The sequence below is a fragment of the Lepidochelys kempii genome, chromosome 6 (assembly GCF_965140265.1).
Source record: "Lepidochelys kempii isolate rLepKem1 chromosome 6, rLepKem1.hap2, whole genome shotgun sequence".
NCBI lineage: Eukaryota > Metazoa > Chordata > Testudines > Cheloniidae > Lepidochelys > Lepidochelys kempii.
The window spans coordinates 48736249-48753895 of record NC_133261.1 but is presented as its reverse complement, the minus strand read 5'-3'; the positions used below and the strand labels follow the sequence as shown (position 1 = coordinate 48753895).

The 17647-nt window shown below is 40.3% G+C and overlaps 1 protein-coding gene across 6 annotated transcripts in view; it reads left to right on the top strand.

Moving 5' to 3' along the window:
- Positions 1–17647, top strand: part of NAV2 (neuron navigator 2) — a 679973-nt gene that overhangs the window by 622816 nt on the left and 39510 nt on the right. For all 6 annotated transcript variants that reach the window (XM_073347852.1, XM_073347851.1, XM_073347849.1 and 3 more), the window contains 5 exons: positions 4810–4970; positions 8990–9178; positions 11416–11468; positions 13043–13066; positions 13188–13262. In XM_073347852.1, the coding sequence (XP_073203953.1) occupies positions 4810–4970; positions 8990–9178; positions 11416–11468; positions 13043–13066; positions 13188–13262 (502 nt within the window). The remainder of the gene's footprint in view (positions 1–4809; positions 4971–8989; positions 9179–11415; positions 11469–13042; positions 13067–13187; positions 13263–17647) is intronic.

Below are 17647 nucleotides of genomic sequence, written 5' to 3'. Positions count from 1 at the left end.
GGATGAAATTGAAAACAAGCATTTTAAAAGTGTGTTTGCTTCAGAATACACTTTTAATGGATCTCTAGAGAGACAATTTTTGGCATGATAGAAAAAAATACAACCTGACAAACATTTGGTAAATGTCTGTTCCTGAAACACCATTGATATGTAGGGAGTATTGAAATCTAGAAAAAAAGCACTGAGAAACATTTTTCCTCCCTTAGTAAACAGAAGCAATTTTAGTGAAATTATTAACTTTAAGGCTACAAATTAAATGCTTTAAGTCGATGTTACAGACTTCACGGAAAATATCTGGCCAGTTTAAAACATTTAAACTTTAGACTTGCTTTATGCTGCTTTTAGGTTCACTGAACCAATGGCTTCAAATTGCAGCTGCAATTTATTCTGCACTATAAACACATTGTTCTTTGTGTCAGCTTTATCACACTGAGCTGGGTGCTAAAAGCATTTCATAGAATGAAATTTTTGTGTAAAATGTGTCTATGGCTGTCAAATGCGCATCTAGTTAATAAACACTATCTTTTAAGATTGAAACATTTGAGGGCTGAAGAGGTAGGTATTAATTTTGTATTATTTTTATTTTAAATAGGTGTTAAAATAAAGTGACTATTAAAGGCCCCAGTCCTGCAAAGATGTATGCATGTGCATAACTTCAAAGATGCAAGTAGTCCGAAATCAGTGACTATAACTATAGGATTGAGGCTAAGGCATAAGAAAAGAATGTACTTTTAAAAAACTCTCTTGGCCAAGTTCTTACAATGTTCGTTGTTCTTAATTGGCAAACAATATTTTACTATATTTAATGCAATGTGATCACCTGTATGCCTAAATTAGATGTTAAATAGAACTCCAAATTAATATGAGTTATGTTTGACTGATTTTTTTTTAATTTGAAGCCAATCCTCTTTATAAAGAGATTAATTCCCCATAAATATTTACTTTCTAAGACCAGATGACATATCTTAGCAAAGATACAGAAACCCATAAGTAAAATTCCATTGAGCTTAATTGGGTGCTATTTTTAAGATAAAAGGGACAATAACATTAGGGCTATTTTTGGACAAAAGTTATACTCTTTGAGTAAAAACAAATATAGCTATTATTTACAAGCAATTAGACCTCATGTAGGTTTGGCCATTTTGACTTTTAAAAAAAAGTTGAAAGTATCTTGTCAGTTGTCATCTGTACCTGTTTGGCACATTTTATGACATTCTATCTATATATTATGTGACAGACCCAGAGCAGTGGGGTACAGGAGTCTGGTCTTATTGGGATCCAGGAAGTGGGCGGGCGAGGCTCGCCCACTGCTAAAGGATCCCCCCCCAGCCTAACGGGCAGATCCACAGGACCTGGGAAGCCAAATAATTACGGGGGACAACTAATGAAAAACAGGGACGGGAGTGCGGTCAAAGGGTCAAACGAAGGGAACCGGACGGGGACACCGAGCAGAGAACCCCGGACAGCGCCCACCGCTCCTCAAAAGCGTCAAGGGAGTCGGTGGACGCCGCCCAGAGGAACTCCGCTCGGAGACGTGAACAGACAGAGGAGCGGAAATAGGCCCCGCAGTCGCAGGAGACTCCATCGGCCAACCTCCTCACCCTGGTTTTATAGATGGCCACTTTAGCCAGGGCCAGGAGGAGGTTGACCAGGATACAGGAGTCTGGTCCTATTGGGATCCAGGAAGTGGGCGGGCGGAGCTCGTCCACTACGAAAGGAGCCCCCCCCAGCCTAAGGGGGAGATCCACAGGGCCTGGAGAGCCAACTAATTACGGGGGACAACTAATGAAAAACAGGGACGGGAGTGCGGTCAAAGGGTCAAACGAAGGGAACCGGACGGGGACACCGAGCAGAGAACCCCGGACAGCGCCCACCGCTCCTCAAAGGCGTCAAGGGAGTCGGTGGACGCCGCCCAGAGGAACTCCGCTCGGAGACGTGAACAGACAGAGGAGCGGAAATAGGCCCCGCAGTCGCAGGAGACTCCATCGGCCAACCTCCTCACCCTGGTTTTATAGATGGCCACTTTAGCCAGGGCCAGGAGGAGGTTGACCAGGATACAGGAGTCTGGTCCTATTGGGATCCAGGAAGTGGGCGGGCGGAGCTCGGCCACTACGAAAGGAGCCCCCCCCAGCCTAAGGGGGAGATCCACAGGGCCTGGAGAGCCAACTAATTACGGGGGACAACTAATGAAAAACAGGGACGGGAGTGCGGTCAAAGGGTCAAACGAAGGGAACCGGACGGGGACACCGAGCAGAGAACCCCGGACAGCGCCCACCGCTCCTCAAAGGCGTCAAGGGAGTCGGTGGACGCCGCCCAGAGGAACTCCGCTCGGAGACGTGAACAGACAGAGGAGCGGAAATAGGCCCCGCAGTCGCAGGAGACTCCATCGGCCAACCTCCTCACCCTGGTTTTATAGATGGCCACTTTAGCCAGGGCCAGGAGGAGGTTGACCAGGATACAGGAGTCTGGTCCTATTGGGATCCAGGAAGTGGGCGGGCGGAGCTCGGCCACTACGAAAGGAGCCCCCCCCAGCCTAAGGGGGAGATCCACAGGGCCTGGAGAGCCAACTAATTACGGGGGACAACTAATGAAAAACAGGGACGGGAGTGCGGTCAAAGGGTCAAACGAAGGGAACCGGACGGGGACACCGAGCAGAGAACCCCGGACAGCGCCCACCGCTCCTCAAAGGCGTCAAGGGAGTCGGTGGACGCCGCCCAGAGGAACTCCGCTCGGAGACGTGAACAGACAGAGGAGCGGAAATAGGCCCCGCAGTCGCAGGAGACTCCATCGGCCAACCTCCTCACCCTGGTTTTATAGATGGCCACTTTAGCCAGGGCCAGGAGGAGGTTGACCAGGATACAGGAGTCTGGTCCTATTGGGAATCCAGGACGTGGGCGGGCAGAGCTCGTCCACTACAAAAGGATCCCCCCACAGCCTAAGGGGGAGATCCACAGGGCCTGGAGAACCAACTAATTACGGGGGACAACTGATGAAAAACAGGGACGGGAGTGCGGTCAAAGGGTCAAACGAAGGGAACCAGACGGGGACACCGAGCAGAGAACCCCGGACAGCGCCCACCGCTCCTCAAAGGCGTCAAGGGAGTCGGTGGACGCCGCCCAGAGGAACTCCGCTCGGAGACGTGAACGGACAGAGGATCGGAAATAGGCCCCGCAGTCGCAGGAGACTCCATCGGCCAACCTCCTCACCCTGGTTTTATAGATGGCCACTTTAGCCAGGGCCAGGAGGAGGTTGACCAGGATACAGGAGTCTGGTAGAAGGCAAATATACTGGCCACTGGATGAATAGTTTTCTGTTCCCTGAGTGATCAGAGCAGGGTCAGGACCCTGCTAGAACCAATTAAGACAGGCAAGCTAATTAAGACACCTGGAGCCAATTAAGAACATACTAGAATCAATTATGGCAGGCAGGCTAATCAGGACATCTGGTTTAAAAAAGGACCTCCCATCAGTTAGTGGAGTGTGTGCGAGGAGCAGGGTGTTAGAAGGCATGCTGCTGGAGGACTGAGGAGTACAAGCATGATCGGCTTCAGGAGGAAGATCCTGTGGTGAGGATAAAGAAGGTGCTGGGGGAGGCCATGGGGAAGTAGCCCAGGGAGTTGTAGTGGTAGCTGTTACGCAGCCGTTACAGGAGACGTAGACAGCTGCTATCCACAGGGCCCTGGGCTGGAACCCGGTGTAGAGGGCGGGCCCGGGTTCCCCCCATCTTCCCCAACTCCTGATCAGACACAGGAGGAGTTGACCTGGTTTGTGAGCAACACCAGAAGGGAGGTCTAATTTAGAAAGGGATCTGGCTTGTTCCCGACCCACTATGTGGGACAACAGAGACTGTGGAGATTGTTCTCCATTTTCCCCATGCTGGCCAGTGATGAGGTTAGCTGACTGAACAGCAGGTTTGAGTCTTAGCAGAAGCAGCCAAACTGAGGGCTGCCATGAAACTCTGAGGTGAGCAAATCCTCCAAAAAGCGCAGAACCCACCAAGGTAGAGGAGGAACTTTGTCACAATAAACAAATACTTCTCATACGGTATTTCAAAGTGACATCTGTATCATTTCACATCTCTCATTATTATTATTATTAGTTGTATAGCACTTACAGTGGACTAGTTACTTCTAACACAGGTATAAGAACGGGGGAGAAACCCTGGCCCGATTAATATCATTGAGAGTTTTGTTATTGACTTCAGTGTAGCCAGGATTAAACCCGGTCCTTGGCCTGAAGAGAAGGGTAAACACAGTTTCCTTCATAATGATGTAATACTACGAATTCTGAACAAATGTGATATATTTCCAGGGGCCTATGTATTAATGTCTCCCTAATATGAATCATTGCAATACACATGGTTTAAAGGTCTACCTTTTAGCGGCTCCATTGATCTGAATCTGATTATAGTATGCCAAAGAGCCATGCCAAGGGACTTCAAAGATGAACTGAGCTGTTAAAATAGTGATAAAATTGTGGTATAAACTAAAACAAGCAAAGAAATTCCAAAGTAAAGTCACTGATTCTGCAAACACTGACTTATGTGCTTGACTGTAAGCATACATGTGTTTGCCAAATCAGCTCTTAAGGCTCCTTCCCTTGTACTTACCCATTGCAGAATCCATAGTAAAAAGATGCACTTTTTGAACTCCAGTGGAATGAGTTGGGGTTGGGATAAGAGCCTTAATTCAGAATTATATATCTTTTATATCACTTAGTCCTTAAATTTTATCTGAAGATTTTTTTCCCAAATAATATTTCTTCCAAGTACATCTTAAGATAAGTTTTGAAATAATTTCTGGTTTTGCAGGTACACCCCTTCATCCCAACTTCGTAGTCAAGAGGATGCAAAAGAATGGCTACGTTCACATTCGGCAGGAGGCCTTCAGGACACTGCTGTCAATTCTCCATTTTCATCTGGCTCCAGTATAACATCACCCTCTGGAACTAGATTTAATTTCTCCCAGCTTGGTGAGTAATTAAGCGTTATGATCAGTGTAACATAATGTGACAGGGTGTGCCTGGCCTTTGCAGCTCCCTGCAGGAGGCCCCGCAGTCCTACTTCATCCCACCTCAAGAAAGGAGCAGTGGAGCTGCCTAGAGAGGCCTCATGGAAGCAGCCAGTCAGAGCCCAGCAGACTCAGATAAAAGGAGTTGCAGGGCCTTAACCGATCAGTTCCTGGCTGGGACCAGAGGGGCATGGAAGGGTGCTCCTCTTTGGCCAAAGCAGCTTGAGGGAAACCAGTGTGTGGTTCTGGCTGTATTTGCTTAAACTGGGAAAGACAGGACCTGAGAACTTTAACCCTGAGGTCTGGGGTGAAGATAAGAAGCTAGGTGGGAAGAGGCACAGGGAAATAGCAGAGTATTGCAGTAAGAGGTACATGGCTGTTGTTTATAGGGTTCCTGGGTTGGAACCCGGAATAGTGGGCCAGCCTGGGTTCCCCCACTGGACACCACTAAAGTTGTGTAAACCCTGAAAAGGTGACAAGGCTCACTGGGAACCCCAGGTGAAAGGCTGAATTTAAAGGGCCCAGAGCTGGTGCTGCCCAGAACCGGACAGGGCAGATATACAGGTTTTGTTGGACTTTTTGCTCACCTGGAAGGGTTTCATTTTGACTGTGAGCCAGCTGAAGCGCTGAGCCACTGAAGCAGGAGCAAGAAGTGCTTAAGAGGTGAGTGCACCCTGTTACACATATTGTCTATTTTGAAAGTAGTGAATTTAACAATGTACGTTTCTTCTCACAGGCCCAAATGCCCTACCTAGCTCTGGGTACAGCATGCTACCATCTAGCTTCAATTCAGGAAATATTTATCTTGACTGTGATAAGATAGGCCTTTGGGTGCTGACCAGTCAGCACTGTTCTGTGGTGTGATCAAAAGTGGTACATCTGAATTGACCCTATTCAGAATGGTGCTGTGCGTATAATCAAATGCCCTACATAAGATATTCACCTAAACTTCCCTACATGCTTAGATCTACTTCATCTTTAAACTCCAGGCACATTAAAAAATGTGATCATCTAAGCATTTGAGTATCTTTTATCATTGTATAGACTTTCAGTCAGCTTATTATGAAACCAGACAAAGCTTTATCCAACACAATCACAGACAAGCCAGTGGAATTTTAAGTTGGAAAGTTTACCATCCCTTCATTTGGTAACTTGGATTAAAATAAACACATTTTTAAATGGAAGAAATGTTAAAGTTGCTTAGAAGAAGCTATAAAATTCTGCTAGCTTTAATTAAATGTACTAGCATATGAAACAAAGTAATTTAAAGTTCTCATAGTCTTGAAATTCTATCCAGTAATAGACTTGCTTTCAACTTAAAAGCAACTGCACAGTAATTCCCTGTTCATTTAGGGCCCAGTTTAGATACATAAATCAGTACTTAGGCACTCAAGCTGGAACATCTGAATCAGAGGGGTTTCAAAATATTTTATATCAGAAACAAATATATTATGTATAACATTTTATTGTCTTTAAAGATATATAGATATAGATATATATACACAACATATGAGAGTTTTTATTGTCAGGGTTGCTCAGTTACTGGTTTTTGTAGGCATGGACTGTTGCTGGAACTCTTACCTGACACTATTTAAAACAGTTTATTTTTCTGTGTAAGTATCCATTTATTGTACGAGTTAAGCTTTCAGTGTGGTGTGTGGGCAGTTGTCTGTAGAAATCCTGTTATCACAAACACATCTGATGTCTGGTGCACCAGTTTAAAATATTTCTTAGTTACCTTTGCAGTTTATTTTGATGTGGAAAACATAAATCCTATGAGGTGACATATGTATACTTAATGTACTCTAAACAAAGGTTGTATCTCCAATAATCCGTAGTTAAGTTTTTAGTTTTTGTGTTAATTTTTAAAAAGCTGTATGCTAGAAAGATAAAGCAAAATATGAAAAAAAAACCCACAAAAAAACCCAAAAGTTAAACCTATACCTGTGAGCTATCTGCATCCTAGTATTTATGGAACAGTTTGTGTACTATGTGATTTGTAGAAATTTGCTTGGTCACTTATTTCCAGTGCAATTTTGAGCTCAAGCAAAACTGTCCTAGCAACAATTTGAATGCACTGAAAGAAACAAGCTATAAACCAGTCAAAAATAGTTTTTGTCAAATCAACATCTAAAACAAAATTCAAGATAAATAGAGAGGGGGGGGGGGGTAACTTCCTAAAGTGTTCACAGCAAACAAGCTGCATCAGGTGCATGGAATTATATCACAAGTCAAGCAAAACCATATGACAGTCTTTGCAGGCTCAAAGTAAAAATGTTGGGGCTTTTACCTACTTTGGAATTTACATGAAGATCAACTATATGACCATATTTCATAAGTAATGCAGCTACCAGAAATGAAATTCATTAAGATGTTGTAAATCAATTATTTCTTCAAGGTTCCAGGAACTGCTTTGAGGAAAATGAATACAGCTAGTTTAGTGTGCTAGCCATAAAAGCTGCAACGTATTGCTTTCAAATCAAGCCCAATGATGGTTTATGAGATGCTTTTCAGCAATTCAGCCAGCAAAATGATAGTTAACTTTATCCTCAATAGAAGAGGAAGGTGATTGATTTGGGCTTTATCCTTCAGGACATTTTGGGCTCAAGAGACGCACTGCAAGGGAAGTAAACTTCCACTGACTTCAGTAGCAAGTGCTGACATGCAGGGCCAAACCCTTTTGGACACAGGTGTAATTATAGCTTTTTTCAAAGAAAAAAGAAACTGACCTTTTGTAAGAGAAATATGAACCATAACTCCGATGATAAATGAGCCCAAGATACCAAGAGAACATAATACCAGATATGAAATCGAGAGACCAGGGAGAGCTAGGACTCAGCAGTCCAATCTTCAACTTGACTCCTAACCAACTGTTTCTCAGTCAGAGGAACAGGTGAATAGTAACAAACCTAATGGAACATCAGACTGCTGAGTGGCAAGTTTGGCGAATGTTATCAAATTTTTTTCTCTGCAAAATGACTGAATAATAATAAAAACCAGACATAATTTTGCGCATGCGCGCGCACACAAAATCCAGAAAAAAGGTGGTCCTGGATGTAGAACTTACATATTCTAAACAACATTGGTCCTCACAGGGTATTTGAGGCAGGGGTAATATTTGTATAAAACCCTTGATCTATGTGTTCTGTATGCATGCAAGTATGTATGTCACTCAGTTGTAACTTACTGAGATCCCTTTCTGGAAAACACCAGTTGAAAATTGCAGTACTATTATGAAACTAAAGTTCTTTGAATTTGTAGCTACTCTTATATCCACATGAGAATGTCAGTCTTTCTGAGAGCTTTGAAGCAAATACTTCACAGATTATGCTGTTTATGAAAAAGATCAGGGGTTCTCAACTTCGTTGCACCGCCACCCCCTTCTGACAACAAAACTTACTTCACGACCCCAGGAGGGGGGACTGAAGCCCAAGCCCTACTGCTTCAGCCCTAGGCAGGGGACCTGCAACTTGATTCCTGCCACTCAGGGCTGATGCCCTAGGGCTTTGGCTTCAGCCCTGGGCAGTGGAGCTCAGGAGTCAGCCCTGGGCCCCAGCAAGTCTAAGCCAGCCCTGGTGACCCAATTCAAAGGGGGCCCCCTTTGGCGTCCCAACCCCCAGTTTGAGAACCGCTGCAAAAGATCATTTAAATTAGTTTGGGCTCTTTACTCCAGTTGGAGAGAGAACTATTCCAAATGAATTTAGAATTAATTAGTTCCTGCCTGTGTGGTGATATTGACTTGACTGAACTTCCAGTGTAAACATAAAGACTCAAAGGCCTGTGCCGAAGCTGACCTTTTTATTTTTAACTTAGTTTATATAGCTCTTGTATGAATCCACTGCATTGTAGGAAGGAAATTAAGCCAAGAAGATATGCAGGCAGAAATTTATATCTGATTATAAGAAAACAGTCTTTTTTCGGTAACTGCACAAGAAATAGGTAAGTAATTTCCTGTTCTACTATATATTCCTTACTTTTCAGCAAGCCCTACTACTGCGGTCCAGATGAGCTTGTCAAATCCAACCATGCTACGGACGCACAGCCTTTCCAATGCAGATGGTCCTTATGATCCTTACAGTGACACACGCTTCCGGAATAGCTCAATGTCACTAGATGAGAAGAGTAGAACTATGAGCCGCTCTGGGTCATTCCGTGATGGCTTTGAAGAAGGTAAATCAAGCTTGTGAAGGCACTGCTAATGGACTGGAAACCATTTACACTGAAGTCAATGGAAAAAGCTTCATTGACTTAAACAGGAATAGGATCAGGCCCATAATCCTACCAATTAAATTATTTAAAATTGAATGTTGTTAAGTGTCAAGTTACTTTGTTGTACCAGTTTTGAAAATGGAGAAAAAGAATGTAAGGCAGTATCCAAAGCCCCTTACCATTAATGGAAAGACTCTCATTGATTTCACTGAGTTTTGGATCAAGCTCATAAAATGTAAGAAGAAGAGAAAGACAAGCAGTTACTAAGTATCAGGGGGTAGCCGTGTTAGTCTGTGTCCACAAAAACAACAAGGAGTCTGGTGGCACCTTAAAGACTAACAGATTTATTTGGGCATAAGATTTCGTGGGTATGTTTTACCCACGAAAGCTTATGCCCAAATAAATCTGTTAGTCTTTAAGGTGCCACCAGACTCCTTGTTGCTTAAGCAGATACTAAGAACTTCGCTGATTTCTGTAGACATGGGTATATTGTCCAGCTCGTGTGTAAGATTGAAATTTAACTAGAGGGATTGGTGGAGGCAAAAGAATAGCCTATTTTAATGGAAGAATTTCAAACATGGTTTTTTCTTCTGGGTACATTTTGAGTTTCAGTTTAAACGGCTAAATCAAAGATAGGCTAATATGATTTTCTTTTTTCTCCCCTTTCCACAAACCTACCTTTCAGTGTCAACTAGTTATGTGTTTACTTTATTTCATATTAACATTCAGGACTATGATACAGAAGATTTATGACAAGTATGTAATTAGAAGTGTAAAATTTTTAGGAGTATAAGAAAAAATTGAATGCATGCAGATTGAACTATGCAAAATATTTTGCCATAACAAGATTCATATTGGACCAAAAGTGGTGGAACTTAATATACAGGTTGGAAGAGAAAAACTTACTATTAGTATTGCAATTTCTTGAAATGCAAGCATGTTAATCTTTTAAGAGGTTACAGTTAAATTCTAGGCATTTTCTATGGTTAAATTTCATTTTTCAGGATACATTATGTTGCTACTGTGGGGATATGGTAGCATGGAGTTTATGTTCATCCAAAGGTCCTTTGGTATCTGCCCACTACCATCCCTGCATCCCCAAAGCCCTTCCCTCTTGAAGGAAACAGCCTCTGAAAACCTTTACAAAATAAATGATTTCCTGGGCTGGTTGCCCTTTCTGCCTACAGGCTTTGCTGTGGGAGAGGACAACATTATTAGGTCACTGAGGTGACACACACACAATCCCTAATGGTGAAATTCTGGCTCCATGGAAGACAATGAGAGGTTTTTTTTTTTTAGTGGGGTCAGGATTTCACTCTTAAGGGTTGATAAAGACTGGTAGGTTTTACTTAGGATCAGATTCTACTCTGGATTTATAGTGGGATTACTCCAATGATACTGGTTAATTACTCCACAGTACAATCATGTAACCAAGCTGCATTTGGCCACTAATCTTGTATTTTGTTTCTATTATTACTTTTTGTCCCAGTCTTTGGGTGTCTCAGTATGGACTATGTCTGTTAACCTGAATGAGACGTGTAGAAGGAGAATTAAGGTCCTAATGATATTCCCATTCAACATTCCTTACTAAATTCTTCCTCAGGCAAAAAATACATCAGCTTCAGTGCAAATTATGCGTTAGGAAGAAGCAATGAGTGGGTTCCAAAGGGCCTGATTGTGCTTTCTGTGAGGTCTTTAGTCTGAAGATTGAAATACAGCCAGTGCACATATGTTCTCAGTCAACATGTTAAAATGTGTTATCCCATAGGTGCTGAATAGCTGCTGCCTATTTGAAATGGAATTCTTTTTTTAGTAGGGCCATCCTGGGGTCAAATTCTCTCCTCAGATACAGGTGATAATCTCCCACTCACTCAGAAGGCCTAATGGATTGGATGTTGTTGTTTTATATGAAAAATTATTTGAGTTATAGGAGCCAAATGATTTTTTCCTGTGTGAAGGCATTTTATATAACTCTTTCCTTTGTGTAGCAATTTCAACTTACATCTGCAAACTTTACATCTGCAAAGATTTATTTTACAATAAAAAGTTTGATGGATGATGCAATTTTGTTTGCATTCTTATGAAAATATGCTCTCAGTAGGTGTAAAATCTGCAGTGAATGCTCTGTATATGATTCCACTATGTGCTTACTGTATTGCAAACAGATATGCAATTTGTTTATTTTATCTTTCCTTTAGTGCATGGATCCTCTCTCTCCTTGGTGTCCAGTACATCATCTATTTATTCAACGGTGAGTGTCGTGAAATGTAAACATTCAGCAGGAGCCTGCTGAGAAATGTAGTATTAAATATTATTTTGCAGTTGTATAACTTTTTTTAGTAAAACAAATTAATTGATTGGACCAAGTGTGCTAATTGCTTTTTCTGTGTAAAGAGGATGGCTCTTTGCATGTAAACATAAGGTATTTATTTTTATGTTCCCAAAAAGGTGTTAATGGATGTTTATCACAATATTCATGTTAGCCTGATAGACTCTAACGGCCCAGAAGCAGGAGTTAGTCTCTTAAATCAGCAATCCACAACCATTCTAAGGAAGTCTTGATAGAAAGGAGGTAATGGATAGTCCTGGTCTTTTTTGCCAACACCACCCACATTGATTCAATAGATAAAGCCATTTCAGTCTGATAGTTTAGTGATCTGCTAATTAAGAATTCTCTAAGTAGGCCTTAATGCAATGGATTTAGTGATCACAAAGGAGCCATTACTTCTCATTTTGCCAAGAATTTTTGTATTAAAAATCTTAATTGCATAGTCTCTTAATAATCTGACATTGAAAGAAGATTTAATGGTATTTTGGGACAAATAATATAATTATAGTGTTTTTTAAAAAGTGTATTATTTTCTTCTAATACTTTTACAAAAGCATCTTGCTTCAGAATATGTAACATTAAAGGTTACTAAAGGAAAATGTATCTGAACTGACACTCCGGTCTTTTAAAAACAACGGACAACAGTGGAATCCGGTGATTGTATTAATAGAGGATCACCCTACAAATTGGTATGAAAGTATGATACAACCACACAACTACCATGCATCCATATTTGAAACAAACCTATACTTAATAACGTTATCTTTAAGGGCATGGTCCTGCAGTTTTTATTCAAGCAAGTAGTTCCTTTCAAGTTAGTGATACTAGCTGCATGAAAGAGTTGTAGGATCGGGCCCTAAAACAGAGAACCTGTTACCTTTGGTTTAAAAAAAAAAAAAAGGGAATTACAGCTACATCACCTTAGACTGTAATCCAATTACATGAAATTAAAATTCACAAATGACTAGATTGTAGAGCCCCTACTCAAATTGATGAACATTTATTCATATAATTAATCCCATTGAAAACAATACCACTACATAAGTAAGTGCTCACTATGTGAATAAGCCCTCCACCTTCTCCTCCAAAAGTAATTATGGTCACAATGAATGGTGCATATAAATGTAAGATTATTTAAAGTGTATTATTCTAACCACTGAATAGAATAGGCTTTGGGGGGAATTAGGATATTAAAAGTTTTGGAGTATCAGAATTACTGCTAGTAAATTTAATTTCCATCTAAACAGAGCCAAACATGTTCAGAAATACAGAACTAAGATAATGGATTTAGATTGATATAATGTCAAAGTTTTTAATGGTGGTACTCAGTGGAATTATTAATGTGAATAAAGTTGCCTGCAAACACCTATGTATGCTGAATCAATAAGTAATAAATAAGAACTCCTATTTTGAATTTACTTGTAAAAAATTTGACATATGCTAGTAATGAACTATTGTAAGTTCCTCATTTTTTTTCCTGATTTTTTTTGTTGTAGCCTGAAGAAAAATGCCAGTCAGAGGTAAGGAGCAATATGGGTTTTATAAACAAACTTTCAATCTAGACACTTTGCATGAGTGTTTTACTCCTCTAATTCTGTAGATTACAGTACAATAAACTAATCTTTTAAATACAATATTTAGATTCGCAAGCTACGAAGGGAGTTGGATGCATCCCAGGAGAAGGTGTCAGCTCTAACAACTCAGTTGACTGCCAATGTGAGTACAATTCAGAAAAATGGAGGCTGATAGATAAATTATGTAGTGCACAAACCCTAAATTATATAGTGCACAAATCACCATCCCAGCTTTCCTAATTAGCAAAAAGATCACTAGTCTGTAATAAGCAATTCAGGTCACACATTTGTGTTAAAAATAAATATATGCATTTTATGTCATTCTGAAAAGAAAAAGCCTTCTATCCTAGTGTTCAATTGATCATTTTTTAAAAAAAAACATTAAATACAGTTATACTGATTTGACTGTTCCTTTTGTATATGTACAACATGCAGGTACATAGGTTTAGTTAATGCTGAAAGAGATTCTTTGAAGACTAAGGCATTATGTTTTCCCATAGCATACAAACCATGCAACAGTGTGGGTTGATGGCAAGGGTAGGCAAAACTGACACACAAAAGGTGCCCTGAGAGCCAGTTTATGGCAGGGTCTAAGAAGCATAATGCATCTGATTCAAATCAGTCAGAGTATGCTGTGTTTTCACTTGTTTGCTTTGAGGAATATTCACTGCCATGAAATAACTATCTTTGCGCGCTGTTTGGGACAAAGGACTGAAAACCAAGGATACATTGGGGTTTTAATCCCCATTGAGTCAACACTGTGTAATCACAGGTGGCTGAAATCCTGGTTAAAAAAAACCCTGAAGCTCACTGGAGAAATAAGTGATTCCAGTGCAAAGACGACAAAAATGACTAGGGACCATTTAAAAATCATTTCATATTTGTATTCCAGGATTATGGGACTGGGTAGATGTGAGAATTTACAGTGACCAAAGAGGAAATCGCGGCCATTCCCTCTTGAATGGGTGGTAATAGCAAATACACCAACATGAAGAATGAGTTTGGCCTAAGTGATACTATCCTTCACAAAGTAGAAATCAGAACTAGAGCTAATGTATGTCAGTGTGTTGGCCATACATGATTTAATCTAATCTTCTGGCTGCAGGCATCATACTTCTTCAAACAACTTGAAAAATAGAAACAGGAAGGCAGCTGAATGGTTAACATATAGGTTAAGGAAAGAAAATTAAGGCTACATTTAGTATTTTGCCACATTCCAGGAGCAAAAAACAAAACAAACCCAAAAATGAAAGTTGTTAACTTTGCCCTGCAGATGCAAATACCTGACTAGATTAAATGATTTCATTTGAACCACCTCATTTGTATCTAATATCTTTTTTAACTCATCTTAATGTGCAATGTCTACAGAAAAGTGGGCTTTGCTTTCTTAAATGTAGGCCAATTCTTTTACAGAGTTTTCTTAAGTTTGTTTTTTTGCTGACAGACTATTCTTGAATTACTCTAGTTTCTGCTCCTTACAACAAATTACACAACTGTTCATGTAAGTTAGGCTAAATTTTGCACTCAAGGGGCTGCTCTGCCTACTGATTTGGAAGAGTAACCTCTTCAGACTGTAGAGAAGAAATGTTCTCTCCAGGGCAGCAATTACTTCCCTTCTTTGTCTATATTAAGAAGCCATTCAGCATCCCTGCCGCTATTCCTCCTTCAAAGAGGAGAAACTGCTCTTTCCAGAAACTTCTAGCCTCAAAATATTTCTTCCTGGTACTAAGGGTACCATTGTCTGAACAGATTGTCCTCCATGTTGACACTCGATTTGCTTTTTATAAAATTAGCAACATTTCTTTTTTCCATTTCATTTTCTCCAGAGTGAATTTAGCACTGCTGTAATGTGCTAAGGCCCTGACAGCCCTGAGCACTGAAGTCCCTTGTATATCCACAGAACAGGTGCAGCTGGGTCACTGGCAGAACAACCTTCTCCAGACTGTCCTGCCAGTGTGCCCCAGCCTGAACCTGGGGTGGACCACCTCTTTCTGCAACAGGGTACTTTATTTCCTTTGGCCACTTGGCTGAGACTACCATTATGGGTGTTTGTTGCGGTGATAATTTTGTGGAAAGGGCTTGCTTTCACTAAAAAGTAAACCAAGGCCCACCAACCTATTTCCTATAGCCCACTGATAGGGTTGCCAGTTTCAGTTGGACATATTCCTGGAGGTTACATCACATGACATAATCTTTAATTAAAGATTAACATTTAATTCCTGGAGACTCCAGGACAATCCTGGAGGGTTTGGCAACCTTACTCACTGAACAATTACTAGATAGTAACAACTTGTGGTCACTTTAAATGGTTTCAAAAGGGCAACTGAAAATGGAAAGGCTCTGTATCTCTTTACTTATCCCTTGACCCATGCAGTCCCGTTCACAGTATTTTTTTCACTTTCTCAAAGATTTTAAATGATATTCCTCATTGTTACTGAACACAGCATCTCCCCCCCCAACCCCAAAAGAAATTATTCAGTCCAGTGTTTTTAAAATAAACATTTTAGTTTTCCAGCACATGTAGTGGGTATTTAACTTGTTTTATTTTCAGCCATTTTTCTCACAGTCTCAGCCCTGTTTATTTTCTTAGGGTCTGAGGGGAGTGACAGCCACATATATCCTCATGTTATTGTACTATTCATGTTTGTTTTCATTGTGAGTGTGAGAACAGTTATTTGGGATAAGTCGGCTATGTGTTGATGAAGAACAGTCTGGAATGGCTACATGAAAGGTTTTACAATTCTGTATATACATAGAGGAGAGAATGACCTTTTCTCTAGTGGACAGATTTAAAATATATATATACAATTTGTACTTGCTCAGTGTATATAATTATTTTTGATCTGAGAATAAAATATCATTAGTTTATTTTGATTATCATCAATTTTCGTGGCAAAGGGTGGGCAAGTACGTATTCAATATTATGTATATTAAGGGTTTGTCTACACAGGGATATATTCAGGATTAACTTTTTGCATGAACACACTTATTCTGGAATAAGAGTGCCTTATTCCAAATTAACTTAATCTAAGTAAATTAAGATAATTTGTTATAAAGCACTCTTATTCCAGAGTAAGAACATCCACAGATGGACTATATTGGGAATTGTTAATCCACTTTAAATTCACACCCTGCTTATTCTGGCATGGCACTGGGAGAATGATTCTCCTGTCTCATCAAGTTAATTTTTACTATTCCAGTCTCTCTCTTCTGGATGGAGACTGTGTAGTAAATGTGATTATTTTTTCTTGCAGATTGTGAGAATATTTAGTGTGTTATAGATGGTATATTCTGTTGCTACCGCTCACTGATGTTTTGTTTTTTTAATGAAAAGAATCAGAGGAAGGCTCAAATCAGAACTTTGGAGCCATTCAGATACAGGTCTAAAATTCCAAACTTCATTACTCCGGCCCCTGTCATTATGACCCCAATAAAAAAAATAGATCTGAACACCACCTAAGTTCAGGGAAGTTTGAATCAGAAACTCAAAAAATAACACATAGTATAGAAGTAGGGTAGGGTATGGCAAGAAAGAAAATATGTTATTAAAGGAAGTGGGTCCTGAAAAATGGACAATGAGCAAAGCGTTAAGATTTCAGGATTTTGCTTTCCTTGGGCTAAACACTGCAATTTATTAAAAATAAAAGCCTCCTGCACAGTTCAGAGTTAGAATTAAAACTGATTTAAGATGAAAACTCCATCCTGTGAGACCTAACTCCTTCAATTTATAACGAGGTGGATTATGTATCATTGTGAAGACTCCTGGGTAGAAGTGTATAACAGAAATATTTCTTTTCATTTAGCTTCAAGCAATGAGACTGGACAAGTATCTCTCAGAGAATAGGTTTTCAGTGATTACAGCTGCCAACTCCAGACATCATCTGGACAAAGAGATGAAAACTCCCCTTTCATAAAAAACTGGGGTAGATAGGAAGTGAATGTTGAATTTACAAGTTGCAGATATATGGCTGATAACCTTCATGTCTTCCCTAATTTAAAGCAGCTGTAGTCTTACTGCTAGCACTTTTGTCCTCCCCACCCCACCGTCCCTATAGTTTAGACTTGTACAACTTCTGAAAATACACGTTCTTCTCCATATATATTATTATAATATTATAATATGTTGCAGTCATCAAACAGACTCCTAACAACAAATATTATCATGTATGACTCTAGAGCAGCAGGATTTCCTTTGCTGTTAAAGGAGGTTGGTTATCACACTGATCACCAGTCATTTAAAATATCCTAGATAATTATTTCCTGTGTTGATAGTACATTGAGTATTCTATCTATATACATTGTAACAGCACTTGCATTTATGAGTCTATAAAAGTGTCATCTAGACAACTGCAAAAACCCTACAGAAATACAGAACTTCCAATTACCCACATGTTGGTATCTGTTCAGTTCTGTTCATACTGGCTTATCTCTGCTCTCAAACCCTATATTTCCAGTACAAAACCTTGGGGAAATTCACATATTTGCATTGTAGCCATCTAAGTTCAGGGACCACAGCACTTCTCTGAT